This window comes from Zalophus californianus, chromosome 2 (assembly GCF_009762305.2).
Source record: "Zalophus californianus isolate mZalCal1 chromosome 2, mZalCal1.pri.v2, whole genome shotgun sequence".
Lineage (NCBI taxonomy): Eukaryota > Metazoa > Chordata > Mammalia > Carnivora > Otariidae > Zalophus > Zalophus californianus.
Genome location: NC_045596.1, coordinates 175,083,262 through 175,098,950, shown reverse-complemented (window position 1 = coordinate 175,098,950; position 15,689 = coordinate 175,083,262). Strand labels below are relative to the sequence as shown.

Sequence of the window (15,689 nt, the reverse complement as noted above, 5' to 3'; positions counted from 1 at the left end):
GGAGTCTGCTTCTCCCTCTCCCTGATGCTCTGCCTTCTTGTGCTATCTCTCTGTCATATAAATAAGTAAAATATTTTTTAAAAAAAGATTCTTTCCCCCTCTGTCATCCTCCCCCTCTGCTCTTTCCCCACTCGCACCTGCGTGTTCTTTAAAATTTTTTAAAAATAATTTTAAAAAAGCTGAGGGATTTCATTAGCACTAGGATCTACCAGGCAAGAAATGTGCAAGGGAGTCCTGCAAGGTAGCATGAAAGAATCAGTAACTCAAAGTTAATATGAAGAGATAAAGATCTCACTGAAGATAAATACTAAATACACGGGCAATTATAAAAGCTAGTATCTCAAATTCCACATATCAGTGAGATCATATAATTGTCTTTCTCTGATTGACTTATTTTGCTTAGCATAATACTCTCTAGTTCCATCCACATCGTTGCAAATGGCAAGATTTCTTTTTTTTTTTTTTTTTTTTTTGAGAAACAAGACAGAGGATCATAGGGGGAGGGAGGGAAAAATGAAACGAGACAAAACCAGAGAGGGAGACAAACCATAAGAGACTCTTAATCTCAGGAAACAAACAGGGTTGCCGGAGTGGAGGGGGTGGGAGGGATGCGGTGGCTGGGTAATGGACATTGGGGAGGGTATGTGCTATGGTGAACAGTGAATTGTTTAAGATTGATGAATCACAGGGCGCCTGGGGGGCTCAGTCAGTTAAGCGTCTGCCTTCGGCTCAGGTCATGATCCGGGGTCCTGGGATTGAGTCCCACATCAGGCTCCTTGCTCTGCAGGGAGCCTGCTTCTCCCTCTCCTCCCCACTTGTGCTCTATCTCTGTCTCTCTCTCTCAAATAAATAAAATCTAAAAAACAAAAATTAAAAAAATTAAAAAAAAGACTGATGAATCAGACCTGTATCCCTGAAACAAATATTATACATTAATAAAAAAAAAAAGCTAGTATCACTGCAGCAAAAGTTTGTAACCACTTTTTGTTCTCTACAGATTTAAGAGACTAATACATTTTTAAGAAGCAATTATCAGTCTAATAACTAGTATCACTGTAACTGTTTTGTACCTCCAAATTTTATCTTCTACATAATTTAAGAGACTAACAGATTTAAAAGAATTATTAATGTTTTGGAGCAATGTGTGAAGATATAATTTTGTGACCTTTACAACAAAAAGGGGTGGGAATGGAGCTGTAAAGGAGTTTTAATATGCTACTGAAGTTAGGCTAATATAAATATAAACCAATACAAATGTTATAACTTTAGGATGTTAAATATTCCCCATGGTAACCATAAGGAAAATAGCTACAGAACATACACGAAGGAAATGAGATAGGAATTTAAACATTTCAATATTTAAAAAATCAACAAGGGACACCTGGGTGGCTCAGTCAGTTAAGCATCCAATTTTTGATTTCGGCTCAGGTCATGATCTTGGGGTTGTGAGATGGAGGCCCACATCGGGCTCCATGCTGGGCACTGGAGCCTGCTTTAAGATTCTCCCTCTCCCTCTCCTTCTGCCCTTCCCCCCACTCTCTCTCTCTAAAAAAAAAAAAAAAAAAAAAAAAAAAAAAAAAAACTAAACACAAGACAGTAATGCAGTAAAAGGAAGAACAAAAATGCAAGAAGGCATATAGAAAACTAATAGCAAAATGACATCCCCTTGTAAGTAATTAAAAAGATGATTAAACTCTGCAATCAAAGAAAGAGATTCCAGGGTGCCGGGGTGGCTCAGTTGGTTGGGTGACTGCCTTTGGCTCGGGTCATGATCCCAGAGTCCCGGGATCGAGTCCCGCATCGGGCTCCCCGCTCATCGGGGAATCTGCTTCTCCCTCTGACCCTACCCCCCTTTTGTGGCTCTCTCTCTCTCTCTCTCTCTCTAATAAATAAAATAAAATCTTAAAAAAAAAAAAGAGAGAGATTCCAGGCAGCCTCAGCAAGCATCTGCGCCCCTCCAAAACACATCCCCCCACCACCCAGTGGGCAGCTTCCAATGGCACCAGCAATCCACCCCCAAGCCGCCCCTACTCTGGGGAGGCCAGCCATGCACGCTAGAGTGCCTGCAGCTGTTGCAGCCAGGCCTCTCAGCCAGATGGGTCAGGGTCAGCCCCATTCACCAGTGTACCATTAGCAGCTGCCACTGGGCCTCACAGCCACAGAGGAGGACAGTCCTGCACAGCAACAAGTTCACACCAACTGTAGCCCAGACACAAGAGAGTGCACACAGCCCACAAAGGGGATACCCCTGGGGTACCTGCCTCAGGTGATGAAGGGGGTTTGCACTGCTGAGCCCCACAGGACACCTTTTACATAAAGCCACTCCTTCAAAACAGGGAAACATAACTGAGCTAACTAGTAAGCAGGGAAACATAACTGATCTAACTAGTATACACAGCTAGGCAAAGTAAGGAGACAGAGGAATATATTCCAGAAGAACAAAACAAAGCTTCAAAAAACAAACAAAAAACAAAAACCTTAAATGAAACAGAGGTAAGCAATCTACCAAATAAGAAGTTCAATGTTGGGGCGCCTGGGTGGCTCAGATGGTTAAGTATCTGCCTTTGGCTCAGGTGATGATCCCAGGGTCCTGGGATGGAGCCCCAGGGAGCCTGCTTCTCCCTCTCCCTCTACTGTTCCCCCTGCTTGTGCTCTCTCTCTGTCAAATAAATAAATAAAACCTTAAAAAAAAGTTCAATGTCATGACCAAAAAAATGCTCACCAAACTCAGAAGAAAAATAGGGGAATACAGTGAGAACTTCAACAAAGAGACAGAAAGTTTAAAAAGAGAGCTGAAGAATCAGAACTAAAGAATATAGTAACTGAAATGAAAAACACAGTATAGGGAATCAATTGCTGATCAGATGATGAAGAATGGATCAGTGATGCATAAGACAGGGTAGCAGAAATCACCCAATCAGAACAGCAAAAAGAAAAACAAATCATATCTGATTAGGGGTTAATACCTCAAATAAAGAAGGAACTCATGGAACTTAACATCGAAAAACAATCTAATTTAAAGATTGGTAGAGGATCTCAACAGACATGTTTCCAAAGAAGATGGCCTACACATGGCCACCAACATGCTCAACCTCCTGATCGGGGAAATGACGGATCATCTCACACCTATCAGGATAGCCATTATTAAAAAGATAAGATATAATTGTTGGAGAAAAGGGAAATCTCAGGTACTGCTGGTGGGAATGTAAACTGGTGCAACCAATGGAAAATATAGGGGCTCCTCAAAATATTAAAAATAGAACTGTATGCTCCAGTAATCCAGTTCTGGTACTTATCCAAAGAAACAAAAAACACTAACTTAAAAAGATATATGCACCCCCTTGTACACAGCATTATTCACAATAACCAAGATATAAAAACCTAAGTGTCCAATGATGGATAATCGGATAAAGAAAATATGATGCACACACATAAATGGAATATTACCTAGCCATAGAGGAATAAATCTTGCCATCTGTAATAAAATGGATAGACCTTGAGGGCATTATGCTAAGTGAAATAAGTGAGACAGAGAAAGACAAATTTGTATTATCTCACCTTTATGCGAATCTAAGAAAAAGAAAAAACAAAGCTTTGGTGGTTGCCAGACACAGCAGGTGTGGGATGGGGAAATGCATGAAGTAGTCAAAAGGTACACACTATCAAGTTATAAAGTCATGGGGATGTAATGTACAGCATGATAACTACAGTTAATAATACTGTAATGCAGGGCGCCTGGATGGCTCAGTCGTTAAGCGTCTGCCTTTGGCTCAGGTCATGATCCCAGGGTCCTGGGATCGAGCTCCACATCGGGCTCCCTGCTCGGCGGGAAGCCTGCTTCTCCCTCTCCCACTCTCCCTGCTTGCGTTCCTTCTCTCACTCTGTCTCTCTTTGTCAAATAAACAAAAAATCTTTAAAAAAATAAATAAATAAAATAAAAATAATACTGTAATGCATATTTAAAAGCTGTTGGGAGAATAAATCTTAAAAAGTTATCATCACTAAAAAAAATTTGGTGCTATGTATGGTGACGATGTTAATCAGACTTAATATGGTGATTTCACAATATATATAAATATTGAACCATTATGTTATACACCCAAAATATAATGTTATGTGTTTCAAAACAAACTGTTAGAATCAAAGAATTCATCAAAATAGCAGGATACAAAGTCAACACACAAAAATCAGTTGCATTTCTATATACTAACAATGAACAATCTGAACGGAAATTACAAAAACAATTCCATTCACACAAGCATCAAAAAGAATAAAATACTTAGGAATTAACTTAAAGAGGTGAAGGACTTGCACCATGAAAACTATAAAACACTGCTGAAAGGGGGCACCTGGCTGGCTCAGTCGGTTAAGTGCCTACCTTCAGCTCAGGTCATGATGCTGGGGTTCTGAGATGGAGCCCCAAAAGCTGGGCTCCCTGCTCAGCAGGGAGTCTGCTTCTCCCTCTTCTGCCCCTCCCCCTCCTCATGCTCTCTCTTTCTCAAGAAAATAAAATCTTTAAAAATAAATAAAAATAAAACACTGCTGACAGAAACCAGACAACGTAAATGTAAACACATCCCAGGTTTACAGATTAATATGTAGATACTATCCAAAGTGATCTACAGATTCAATGCAATCCCTATCAAAATCGCAATGATGTTTTTTTGCAGAAATAGAAAACCCATCTTAAAATTCATACGGAATCTCAAGGGATTCCAAATAATCAAAACAATCTTGAAAAGGAAGAACAAAGCTGAAGGATTTACTTCTTAATTTCAAAACTTCCTACAAATTTACAGTAATTGAAAGTGTAGTATTGGCATAAAGACTGTGAAAGAGAGAGCCCAGAAATAAATCATCACATGTATGGTCAAACGACTTTTGACAAGGATGCCAGGACATTCAATGGAGAAAGGACAATCTTTTCAACAAAAAGTGCTAGGAAACTGGATATCCACATGCAAAAGAATGAAACTTGACCCTTACCTAACACCGTATGTGAAAATTAACTTGAAATAGATTAGAGACCTAAATGTAAGATCTAAAACTATAAAACTCTTAGAAAACTTAGGGCAAAAAGCTTCTAATCTTGGATTTAGCAGTCATTTCCTGGAAATGCCACCAAAGGCAACAAAAGAAAAAAAAAGACAAATATGACTACACAAAAGTATTAGCATTTTGTACATGAAAAGACAGTATCAATGGAGTAGAAAGGCAGCTCACAGAATGGGAGAAAATATTTGCAAACCAAGTATCTAATAAGTGATTAATATCCATAATACATAGAGAACTCCTATGACTCAAGGACAAGTAAAACAACTCAATTCAAAAATAAGCAAAAGATTTGACAGACATTTCTCCAAAGAATATATACAAATAGGCAATAAGCACATGAAAAAAAATAGCCTCAATGTCACTAATTATTAAATCAAAACTACAATGAGATAACACCTCATATCCATTAGAATGGCTACTATTAAAAAAAACAAAAACAAAAACCCAGAAAAGTAAGTGCTGGCAAGGACATGAAGAAATCTGAACATTTGTGCACTGCTGGCAAGAATACAAAATGGTAGGGGTGCCTGGGTGGCTCAGTCATTAAGCATCTGCTTTCAGCTCAGGTCATGATCCTGGGGTCCTGGGATCAAGTCCCATGTTGGGCTCCCTGCTCAGCAGGAAGCCTGCTTCTCCCTCTCCCACTCCCCCTGCTTGTGTTCCCCCTCTCCCTGTCAAATAAAATCTTTAAAAAAAGGGGGGGGAGGCACCTGGGTGGCTCAGTCGTTAAGCGTCTGCCTTCGGCTCAGGTCACGATCCCAGGGTCCTGGGATTGAGCCCTGCATCGGGCTCCCTGCTCCGCAGAAGCCCTGCCTCTCCCTCTCCCACTCTCCCTGCTATGTTCCCTCTCTCGCTATGTCTCTGTCAAATAAATAAATAAAATCCAAAATACACACACACACACACACACACACACACACACACACACACACACACTGTGGAAAACAGTATGGTGGTTCTTCAAAATATTAAAAACAGAATTACCATATTATCCAGCAATTCTACTTCTGGTTACATACCCTAAAGAATGGAAAACAGAGAGGCACCTGGGTGGCTCAGTCAGTTAAGCAACCGACTCTTGATTTCAACTGCGGTCAAGATCTCAGGGTCATGAGATCTGGCCCTGCATCAGGCTCCACACTCAGCATGGACTCTACTTGTCCCTCTCCCTTCCCCTACTTGTGTGCACACTCTCTCTAAATAAAATAAAATAAAATAAATAATCTTTTTAAAAATTAAAAAAAAAAGAATTGAAAGCAGAGTCTTGAAGAGATTCTTTAAAAAACATGTTAACAGCAGCATTATTCCCAACAGCTAAAAAATGGGAGCAACCAAAGAGATAAACAAACTGGTCAATGCAGTATTATCAGCCTTAAAAAGGAAGGAAAGGCTGCTAAATGCCGCAACATGGAGGAACCTTGAGGATACTGTGCTAAGTGAAACAGGCCAATCACAAGACAAGAATGTGTGTAATTCTACTTATCTGAGTTACTTAGAGTAGTCAAAATCACAGAAAGTAGAACGTTGCTTGCTAGGGACTGGAGAAGTGGGACAAGGAAAGTTGTTTAGTGGATTTACAAAATGTGGAAGTTCTGGACTATCTCTTGCACAACAATGTGAATATACTTAACACTAACGAACTGTACTTAGACATGCATAATACGTCAAACTTTTATTTTATGTGATAGTTTTTACTACAATTTTTAAAAAATTTTTTAACTAAAAAAACAACCCTGAGGACTAGCTCATTCAATACATACTGAAAAATAAATCCTACTTCAAATCTGAAGAGGGTTCTGCTTCGGGTAATAGCCAAGTCCCTCCTAAGGTAAGTTTTTTTGTTGTTTTTTTTGTTTTGTTTTGTTTTTACAGAAAACTTACTATAAACTCTGGATACTTTCAAAAGAGTTCAAAGAATAAAAAAGATTATTATATGCCACCCACTGCAAAGAAGACAAAGTTTAGAGTTTGAGTCTAGCCAAGGTAACTGCCCATTTATACACAAAAACCAACAAAAACACTCTGGAGGAATATAACAGAATCGTGAGTCTTTATTACACATATAATTCACAAAATTTAAGACTCAACAGAAATTTATTAGACATACAAAGAAACAGGAAAACATGACCCATAATCAAGAAACAAAGTGCAGACCTGCCCCAAGATGACCCAACTGTTAAATTAGAAAAAGAGGATTTTAAAGCAGTTGCAAGAAATTATACTCTAGAGTGTACTGGAAAACAGGCTTATAATGAATGAAAAAAAAAAAAATCTCAGCAAAGAAACAGAAAAAAAAAAGAATGAAAAGCCTAGAACTGAAAAATACTATCTCTAAAATAAAAAATTCACCAATAGGAATTTATAACAAATTAGAGTTAAAGAAGAAAAGTCCATGAACTTGACAATAGATCAAAACAAGACAAAACAAAAAAAAAAAACCTGAAAAAAATAAACAGAGCCTCAATGACTTATAGGATAACACGTGTCACTTAACTACCAAGAAGTACAGGAGAGAAAGGAGCAAGTTTTAATCCAGAGGTAGCGAGACAAATGAACCATCAACAATTAGCATCAATCATTAGCAACTGTGAAGAACACAAACTAGCAGCCTTTCCAACGGAGTTCCAACTTTACACTGGAAATGTAACCTGTATGGCTTTCACTGATAGCTTTTTAGGAATTAAAACAGCCAGGTTATTAGTCAATGCTTTCGTGTTTAATACCTCCAGTTCCTCAGGTTAGCAGTGTCTACGAGCATTCTTGAAGCACGTCTTGTATACAAACATAACTTCTGAGAAAAAGACTAATGTCTTTGAGAAAAACTTTCCAGAAATATTCTGAAGACACACTCAGACCCAAGAACAACACAAAAGGGAGCTGTCAAAGTTACACAAAAATGGCTGCGCTCTGTCCTGCTCTGTAGCACAGGACCCAAACTTCAAATCTTCAACTGGCTCACTGCAACCCCAAGTATATATAATGTAAACTTTAAAAATAAAAATTTAAAAACACTTGCTGTTTTCTTAAAACAAGACATTATTAATTCAAATTATACTAAGGCATAGAAAGAAAAGTGAGGTTACCTTGACAGCTTTCTGGGAATTGGGGAGTCCTTCCTCTATGTCTTCTAAAAGAATTCCTCCTAAGCCTCGCTGGTCATGCTTATCTAACAGCCTAAGTAGGGCTTTCTTATCTTTCAAGTTGTATTTGGGCTTGAAGGCATACTTCCCATCTATTACTTCAATTTTGGGATTATTGACTAATGCCTGTAACAGTGACACAATTTGATATATTAACAAAAGGAAACCCCATGTACACATTCTTAAATTCTAATTATTTTAAAAATATCGATACCCAATACAATTGTAAATTAAAAGTATCTTGTGAATATCAACTAGCAAATCTAAAATACTGGACATCCAAGATAAAAAAAACCAATAGGTAGAGATCAGCATGTTGCTCACTTTTTATAAAAGAAACTTATTATTACATTAATTCCTTAGTTGAGAAAAACCATTTTATCACAACTGATCTGAAGAAACTGTATCCATATTCTTTTGAAAATAAAAGATATAAAAGAATAAATGCCAATTAACATTAATAGACAAAGTGAACTCGGTATCGCCTATCCCACCCTCAAAGTATAGTTTATCATATACTGGCATTATGTGTGAAACATAACCCTGGGATGATAAGCAACAGTCTGCCTCACCTGGTATCAAATGGCACCTACAGGTGTGGAAGGAACTGAAAAGCACCAGACTACTGCATATAAGAAATTTACCTATAGTGGCAGCTTGAGAATGAAACTGAGTAGGAATGCAGGAATTACTGAATATAATTATATTCCTAGTCAGTTCTGCTGTACAGCTACTACCAGAAGGAAAGCTCTTCAAGGAAGAGCTACCCTATTTATTTTCTTCTGCAGCTGCCAGCCTGACCCTGGAAAGGAGAAAGAGAAGAAACATAGAAGAAAGGAGGGAGAACAGAATAGTAATAAAAATAATTTTTAATTAATGTTGGTAGTCCATGAAACTTGAAGATTAGGTAAAGCAACAGAATTTAAATGTGGATTACAACTATTTGTATATCACTAATACGATGAGCTATAATGTTACTAATTGTTGATTTTATATTACAAAAATCAAGAACAATATTTTGCTCAGTAAAATACATTATTGAATTACATTTTAGGAATTTTACATTTGACTTTACAACACTGGTCACAGAAAGTATTCTTCTTAATTGTTATTTCATACTTAAATAGAAAAGATGGAAATGTGTGAATTTTTAAAAATGCTATTCATTTCCAAATTAGCAGGGTCAGTGATTATTGTGGGGTTTCTTTTCCTCCAATGATGTGCGTACATACACAATGTAAGGATTCGTTTTCCAAGTAATCTGTCAGAGGCAGTAACATCACCATCAAGTCATAATAGTAGTATGAGTATAACAAATATCTCACTATCCCTACACTACCTCATGGTTTAAATGTTCTAAAACATAAATAAAAACAATACAATTCTAAATTTAGCAATTAGAAAAGTATCAGTTATTCTGTAAAAAGTTAAATGGAACTGGTACAATGACTGATTTCTTTATAATTTTTATGCTAAAAGTCTTTGACATTTTAAATAGATACATAAGTTAAGAAAACCAACAAATCAAACCACCTTAAAAAATATGTATGTTAAAAACAAAAACAAAGACCCTATACCAGTTATTTTAAGAAAAAGTAAAAATAATTAACAGATTTCAGTATATTAAAAACCTTAGTTATAGCAAATATTTCACGGTAACCAACTAATTTTTTTAAACTCCATTTTAAGGCTATTCTTACCTCAGTCATTAGCCATTGTTTCTGCTTGAGTCCTATATCTAAATGTTGTGTTTCATCCAAAATTTCTTCTAAAGTGAGAGGATGTGTATCTCCCCGCTGATGTCGTGTCTATTGAGGGAAGAAATTGTTATTAAGAGACAGTTTTAAAATGCTAGATGCATTAAATAATAGATACAAGTAAGTGAATCTTTCAGGAAGTAGAACATGTATTATTTGAGGCAATACAATTATAGTGATGAAGAGAATGGACTACAGAATCAGAACCAGGTTCAAATTCACAGCTCTATAAAATCAAATGATAAACTGAGAAAAAATATTTTCACCTCATATCACAAAGAGCTAATCTTCCTAATATTTTAACAGCCCCCAAAGCCTAACAGGAAAATGACCCAAAGAAAGCATAAAAAGGTGCCTGGGTGGCTCAGTCAGTTAAGCTTCCAACTCTTGATTGCAGTTCCGGCTGAGATCAAGCCCCTCGTCAGCCTCTGCACTCAGTAGGAGTCAGCTTGAGAGTCTCTCTCCCTCTCTGTCTGCCCCTCCCCCCTGCTCACACACACTTCTCTCTAAAATAAATAAATAAATCTTTAAAAAAAAAAGTCATAGAGGGGCACCTCAGTGGTGCAGTCAGTTAAGTGTTCAACTCCTGGTTTCAGCTCAGGTCATTATCTCATGGGTTGTGGGATCAGTCCCATGTGGGGCTCTGTGCTCAGTAGGAAGTCTGCTTGAAGATTCTCTACCTCTGCCCCTCCCCCTGCTCGTGCATTCTTTCTCTAAAATAAATAAACCTTTTTAAAAAAATGAATAAAAATGGATCTGTTTAGTAATTAACTGAATTTTATCAAAACTTTAATATACATGAGTTATTCTAATGAACTGTGTGCTAATAATAATAATAATTGTGATAGGGCGCCTGGGTGGCTCAGTCGTTAAGCTTCTGCCTTCAGCTCAGGTCATGATCCCAGGGTCCTGGGATCGAGCCTGGTGTCCGGCTCCCTGCTCCACAGGAAGCCTGCTTCTCCCTCTCCCACTCCCCCTGCTTGTGTTTCCTCTCTCACCATGTCTCTTTCTGTCAAATAAATAAATAAAAATCTTTAAAAATAAAATAAAATAAAATAATTGTGATAGTACTTAGAAGCTCATGGTCACGAGAAAAACATTTCTAACATATATATATTATTGTGGCAAAAAAGTTTGACAGATGATGATAAAATATTTTCAAGCATAGCAGCGCCTGGGTGGCTCAGTTAAGTGGCTGCCTTCCGCTTAGGTCATGATCTTGGGGTCCTGATCGCCCTCTGTCCCTCCCCCCTTGTGCTCTCTCTCTCTCAAATAAACAAATAAAATCTTTAAAAACATATATATTTTCAAGCACAAAATTACATAACATTAAGCTAAAATGCAGTGGGAGTACCAGAACAGACTTATAAGTTCAAAAGGAAAAGAGTTAAAATTTCCAACCATATGTTTGTTTTTATAATTTTTTTAAAGATTTATTTAGGGGCACCTGGGTGGCTCAGTCGTTAAGCGTCTGCCTTCAGCTCAGGTCATGATCCCAGAGTCCTGGGATGGAGCCCTACATCGGGCTCCCTGCTCAGTGGGGAGCCTGCTTCTCCCTCTCCCACTCCCCCTGCTTGTGTTCCTGCTCTCGCTGTCTGTCGAATAAATAATAAAATCTTTAAAAAATAAAAAAAAATATTTATTTGGGGCGCCTGGGTGGCTCAGTTGGTTAAGCGACTGCCTTCGGCTCAGGTCATGTTCCTGGAGTCCCAGGATCGAGTCCCGCATCGGGCTCCCTGCTCAGCGGGGAGTCTGCTTCTCCCTCTGACCCTCTTCCATCTCGTACTCTCTCTCTCTCATTCTCTCTCTCAAATAAATAAATAAAATCTTAAAAAAATATATTTATTTGTTCTAGAGAGTGAATGCACACACGTGGGGGGAGGGGAGAGGGAGAGACTTTTTTTTAAGATTTATTTATTTGAGAGAGAGAGAGAGAGCGCACAAGCAGGAGGAGCGGCAGAGGGAGAGGGAGAAGCAGACTCCCCGCTGAGCAGGGAGCCTGACATGGGGCTCGATCCCAGGACCCTGGGATCATAACCTGAGCCAAACACAGACACTTAACCGACTGAGCCACCCAGGTGCCCCAGGGAGAGAGTCTTAAGCAGACTCCTCCGAGCTGAGCACAAAGCCCAATGTGGGGCTCGATCTCACGCCCATGAGATCACGACCTGAGCCAAAACCAAGAGTTGGTTGTCCAACCAACTGCGCCACCAGGAGCAGTTTTTATATTTTTAATTAATAATAGGATTTAGATCCCCTTAGATAAATGTAAAAGAGGTATTTTGTTGAAATGTTATGCTATATCAGAAATTCCATCCTTCGTTACTATTTAAACTTTTGCTGAAAAACTGTCAATTTAAATATGTGCAAAGAGATACACAATTTCTCAAAATTGTTTCAGGAAATAACTGAGCACAAAACTTGAAGATCACAGTCCTAAAGAAACTTATAAAAGTAAAGATCATCCAGATTAATGAAGACTCTACCAGCAGAGTAGCAAAAACATGACATTTGAATGTCAATCTCCCTCAACAGACTAACAGCCACGAGGGCATACTTTTTTTCTGAGTAGTCCCACCAACAGTGCTATAAATAGCATACAGTAAGTTTTAATAATCCTTTACCACATGGGGGAATGAGTGGATGGAATGAATGAATAGGAAATATGTGTCAAAGTGTATTATTTGATAATGGGAAATTACAAACTAACAGATTTCTTTTTTTTTTTAAGATTTTATTTATTTATTTGAGAGAGAGAGAATGAGAGATAGAGAGCACGAGAGGGAAGAGGGTCAGAGGGAGAAGCAGACTCCCTGCCGAGCAGAGAGCCTGATGCGGGACTCGATCCCAGGACTCCAGGATCATGACCTGAGCCGAAGGCAGTCACTTAACCAACTGAGCCACCCAGGCGCCCACAAACTAACAGATTTCTACTACAAATCAAATTACAGATTTCAGACACAGCCAGACATTAAGTCTCTTAAATTACAAAAGCCCTAACATAAAAACTTGATTTACATTTTAAGCAATCCATAGCTGAAATTTGAAATAACAAATACAGCACTCTTTTTTCAAGAGATACAACTAGTAACTAAACAGGAATGAGTTTGGCAGAGGAAGGGGGCAAATCTGAAATCATTTAGCCAGTTAGCAATAAATGAAATTTCACTTTAACAAGTTAAGATTCAGAGTCTTTGGGAAAGCCAAAATGCCATAATCAAAACTTCAAAACTTACTTCAAAAAATAGTAAATCTTCCATCAAATCTTAAATTCTAAGTCTTTTGTGAGTCAATATTTTCCTAAGACCATCAGTAATTCTCTAGTTTTTCCTCCAAAGATGCAGAAAAACCATCACCACCATGTGTCTCAACTAGGTAGTTTTTACTTTTCACATCAGTGGAAGTAACAACCTGCAAATCATTCACTTCTTTCTACTGGTTTTGCCAGGAAGTATTGAGTAATTAAGAAATAAATGTACCTATTGCCTGGGCATAATTTTAAGTGAAATGGTGGGCTTAAATTGTACACTTGAATTAATGTAAATTAAATATACTTAGGTGACTCACTGTAGTGCTAATTCGATATAATGTAAAAGGCTTGAAGCATTACATATTTTTAGTTTTATTGAGATGTAATAGGGATACAACAGATTGCACATAATGAAACATACAATTTGATAAAATTTTGACATATATATACAAATTTATTTCTGAAACCCCAATCCTCTTCCTCTGCCAAAAACTTACACAGAATGTGTTATCTGAGAAAAGTACTTACCTTCATGTAATTCACAATCTTGGCAAGAACACCAAACTTATATCCAGAGCTTCCTGATAGAGCTTTCAAGTTAAATGATCCATTGCTATGATCTGAAAATGAGGTTCAAAAAACAACTATAACATTGTCATATAGATTTGATTATGACTTTTAAGCAACTAAGATTTGATTATGACTTTTAAGCAACTAAGCAACTAGTAAAATACTTGTTTTGCATTTTTCCATCTAGTGAATTCTACCATGTAAAACTCTGGTGAAAATTCAAATCTTTGAGTATATAATAAACTTATCAATTTTCCCACCAAGGATAGGAACAAAGTATTAGTAAATTCAAAAGCATTAAAATACATTTCTCTTGCAGGCGCCTGGGTGTCTCAGTCGGTGAAGCACCCAACTCTGATCTCAGGGTTGTGAGTAGGTTGGAGCCCACTTAAGAAAAAAAAAAAAAGTGAAATACATTTCTTCTGTAAGTACCTTTGTCTCACTGTTCCCTCAATTATGATTAGATTTATCCCCAAGATTAGAAGCATGACTTTTTAAACAAGAGGACAATACAAATCTCAAACTGATCCATAGAGTTTTTCTAACAGACTTAAAACCATGAGAAATGAGTCAATTACTTCCAAGGGATAAAAAGTTCCATTTATCACCTATTACATCAATTTCTGGCCTCTCAACTTAAAACAAATGGGAACTAATGGGAATTAATAAAAGAAATGATACCATAACTAATTAAACTTTAGAGATTAATTAGGGAAAAAATTATTTAAAAAAAGGAAAAATTCATAGGCACTGAAACTGCATAAACATGGATGCTTAAAAAAGGATGATAGTATGAAACAAGAGCAAACTGTATAGAAGACAATTTGTTTCAGAACTTGTATCATTTTGTTGCATTTTATAGGCAGAAATCCTAATGCTACCAGAAATCACAAGTGCATTCCATTAGTCATAAGGAGGAACAGTTAAAGAAAAAACAAAAAACCCTCAAATACTAGAAAAACATTTCAGAAGTACACATTCTATTAACAGACCATCAACTCAGATATATTAAGTTCCCTTGTGGCTGATCCACAAAGGAAGAGGTTAAATAAAAAGGGAGGGGGGTATCTTTGGCACCAGCTTGGTAATAATAATTTAAAAAAAAGAATGCATTAGAACAATACAAGTCAAATGTAACAATTGTCAGAGATCCAAAAGAATAGCTTTTAGATGGCAACATAATACTTCTGAGATCGATTTATGAAAAGACTTTACTAAATACGCTTTGTTGAGACTAAAATGAGATTTGATATGTAATTTTCCTTTAAAAATCACTGCTTTAATTTTGACAACAACTTAATTGGCATATTATAGCCTACTATGTTTCCAAAAGTAATATTATGGATGCCTTACAGGTATGCTTTCACATTATTTCAATTATGAAATACTACCTACATGGTTCATTTTCCCAAGGTGTTCAGGACACTTTAACAATAAAAGTAACATTTACTGAACACTTACTATTTGCCACGTACCATGCTAAATATTTGATTTTCTCATTTAATCCCTCCGAAAAATCCTATGTAGGAGGTATCACTGTTCCCTTTTTTTTTTTAAAGGAGATTTTTTTTTTTAAAGATTTTATTTATTTGCCAGAGAGAGAGAGAGCCCAAGCAGGGGAGAGGAGCAGAGGGAGAAGCAGACTCCTCGCTGAAGAGGGAGCCCCATGTGGGACACGATCCCAGGATCCTGGGACCATGACCCGAGCCCAAGGCAGATCCTTAACCAACTGAGCCACCCAGGCACCTCTCACTGTCCCCTTTTAAACATAAGAAAAGTTAAGAGTACTATGTAGAAGAATACAGATTCAAATTCAGTTGTAAACACTGTGATACTGCCTTGCATAAGAATCATTAACTAGTCTTTAATACAGACTATTCCATCTGAAACTGGCTATTATTTTGTCAGAGTATAAAA

The 15,689-nt window shown here is 37.4% G+C and overlaps 1 protein-coding gene across 2 annotated transcripts in view; it reads right to left on the bottom strand.

Annotated features, from left to right (window-relative positions):
* The window catches only part of GTF2E2 (general transcription factor IIE subunit 2), a 69,128-nt gene that overhangs the window by 23,617 nt on the left and 29,822 nt on the right, over window positions 1–15,689 (bottom strand). For both annotated transcript variants that reach the window (XM_027599566.2, XM_027599565.2), the window contains 3 exons: window positions 13,731–13,822; window positions 9,896–10,003; window positions 8,139–8,321 (listed from right to left, as the gene is read on the bottom strand). In XM_027599566.2, coding sequence (XP_027455367.1) covers window positions 8,139–8,321; window positions 9,896–10,003; window positions 13,731–13,822 — 383 coding nt within the window. The remainder of the gene's footprint in view (window positions 1–8,138; window positions 8,322–9,895; window positions 10,004–13,730; window positions 13,823–15,689) is intronic.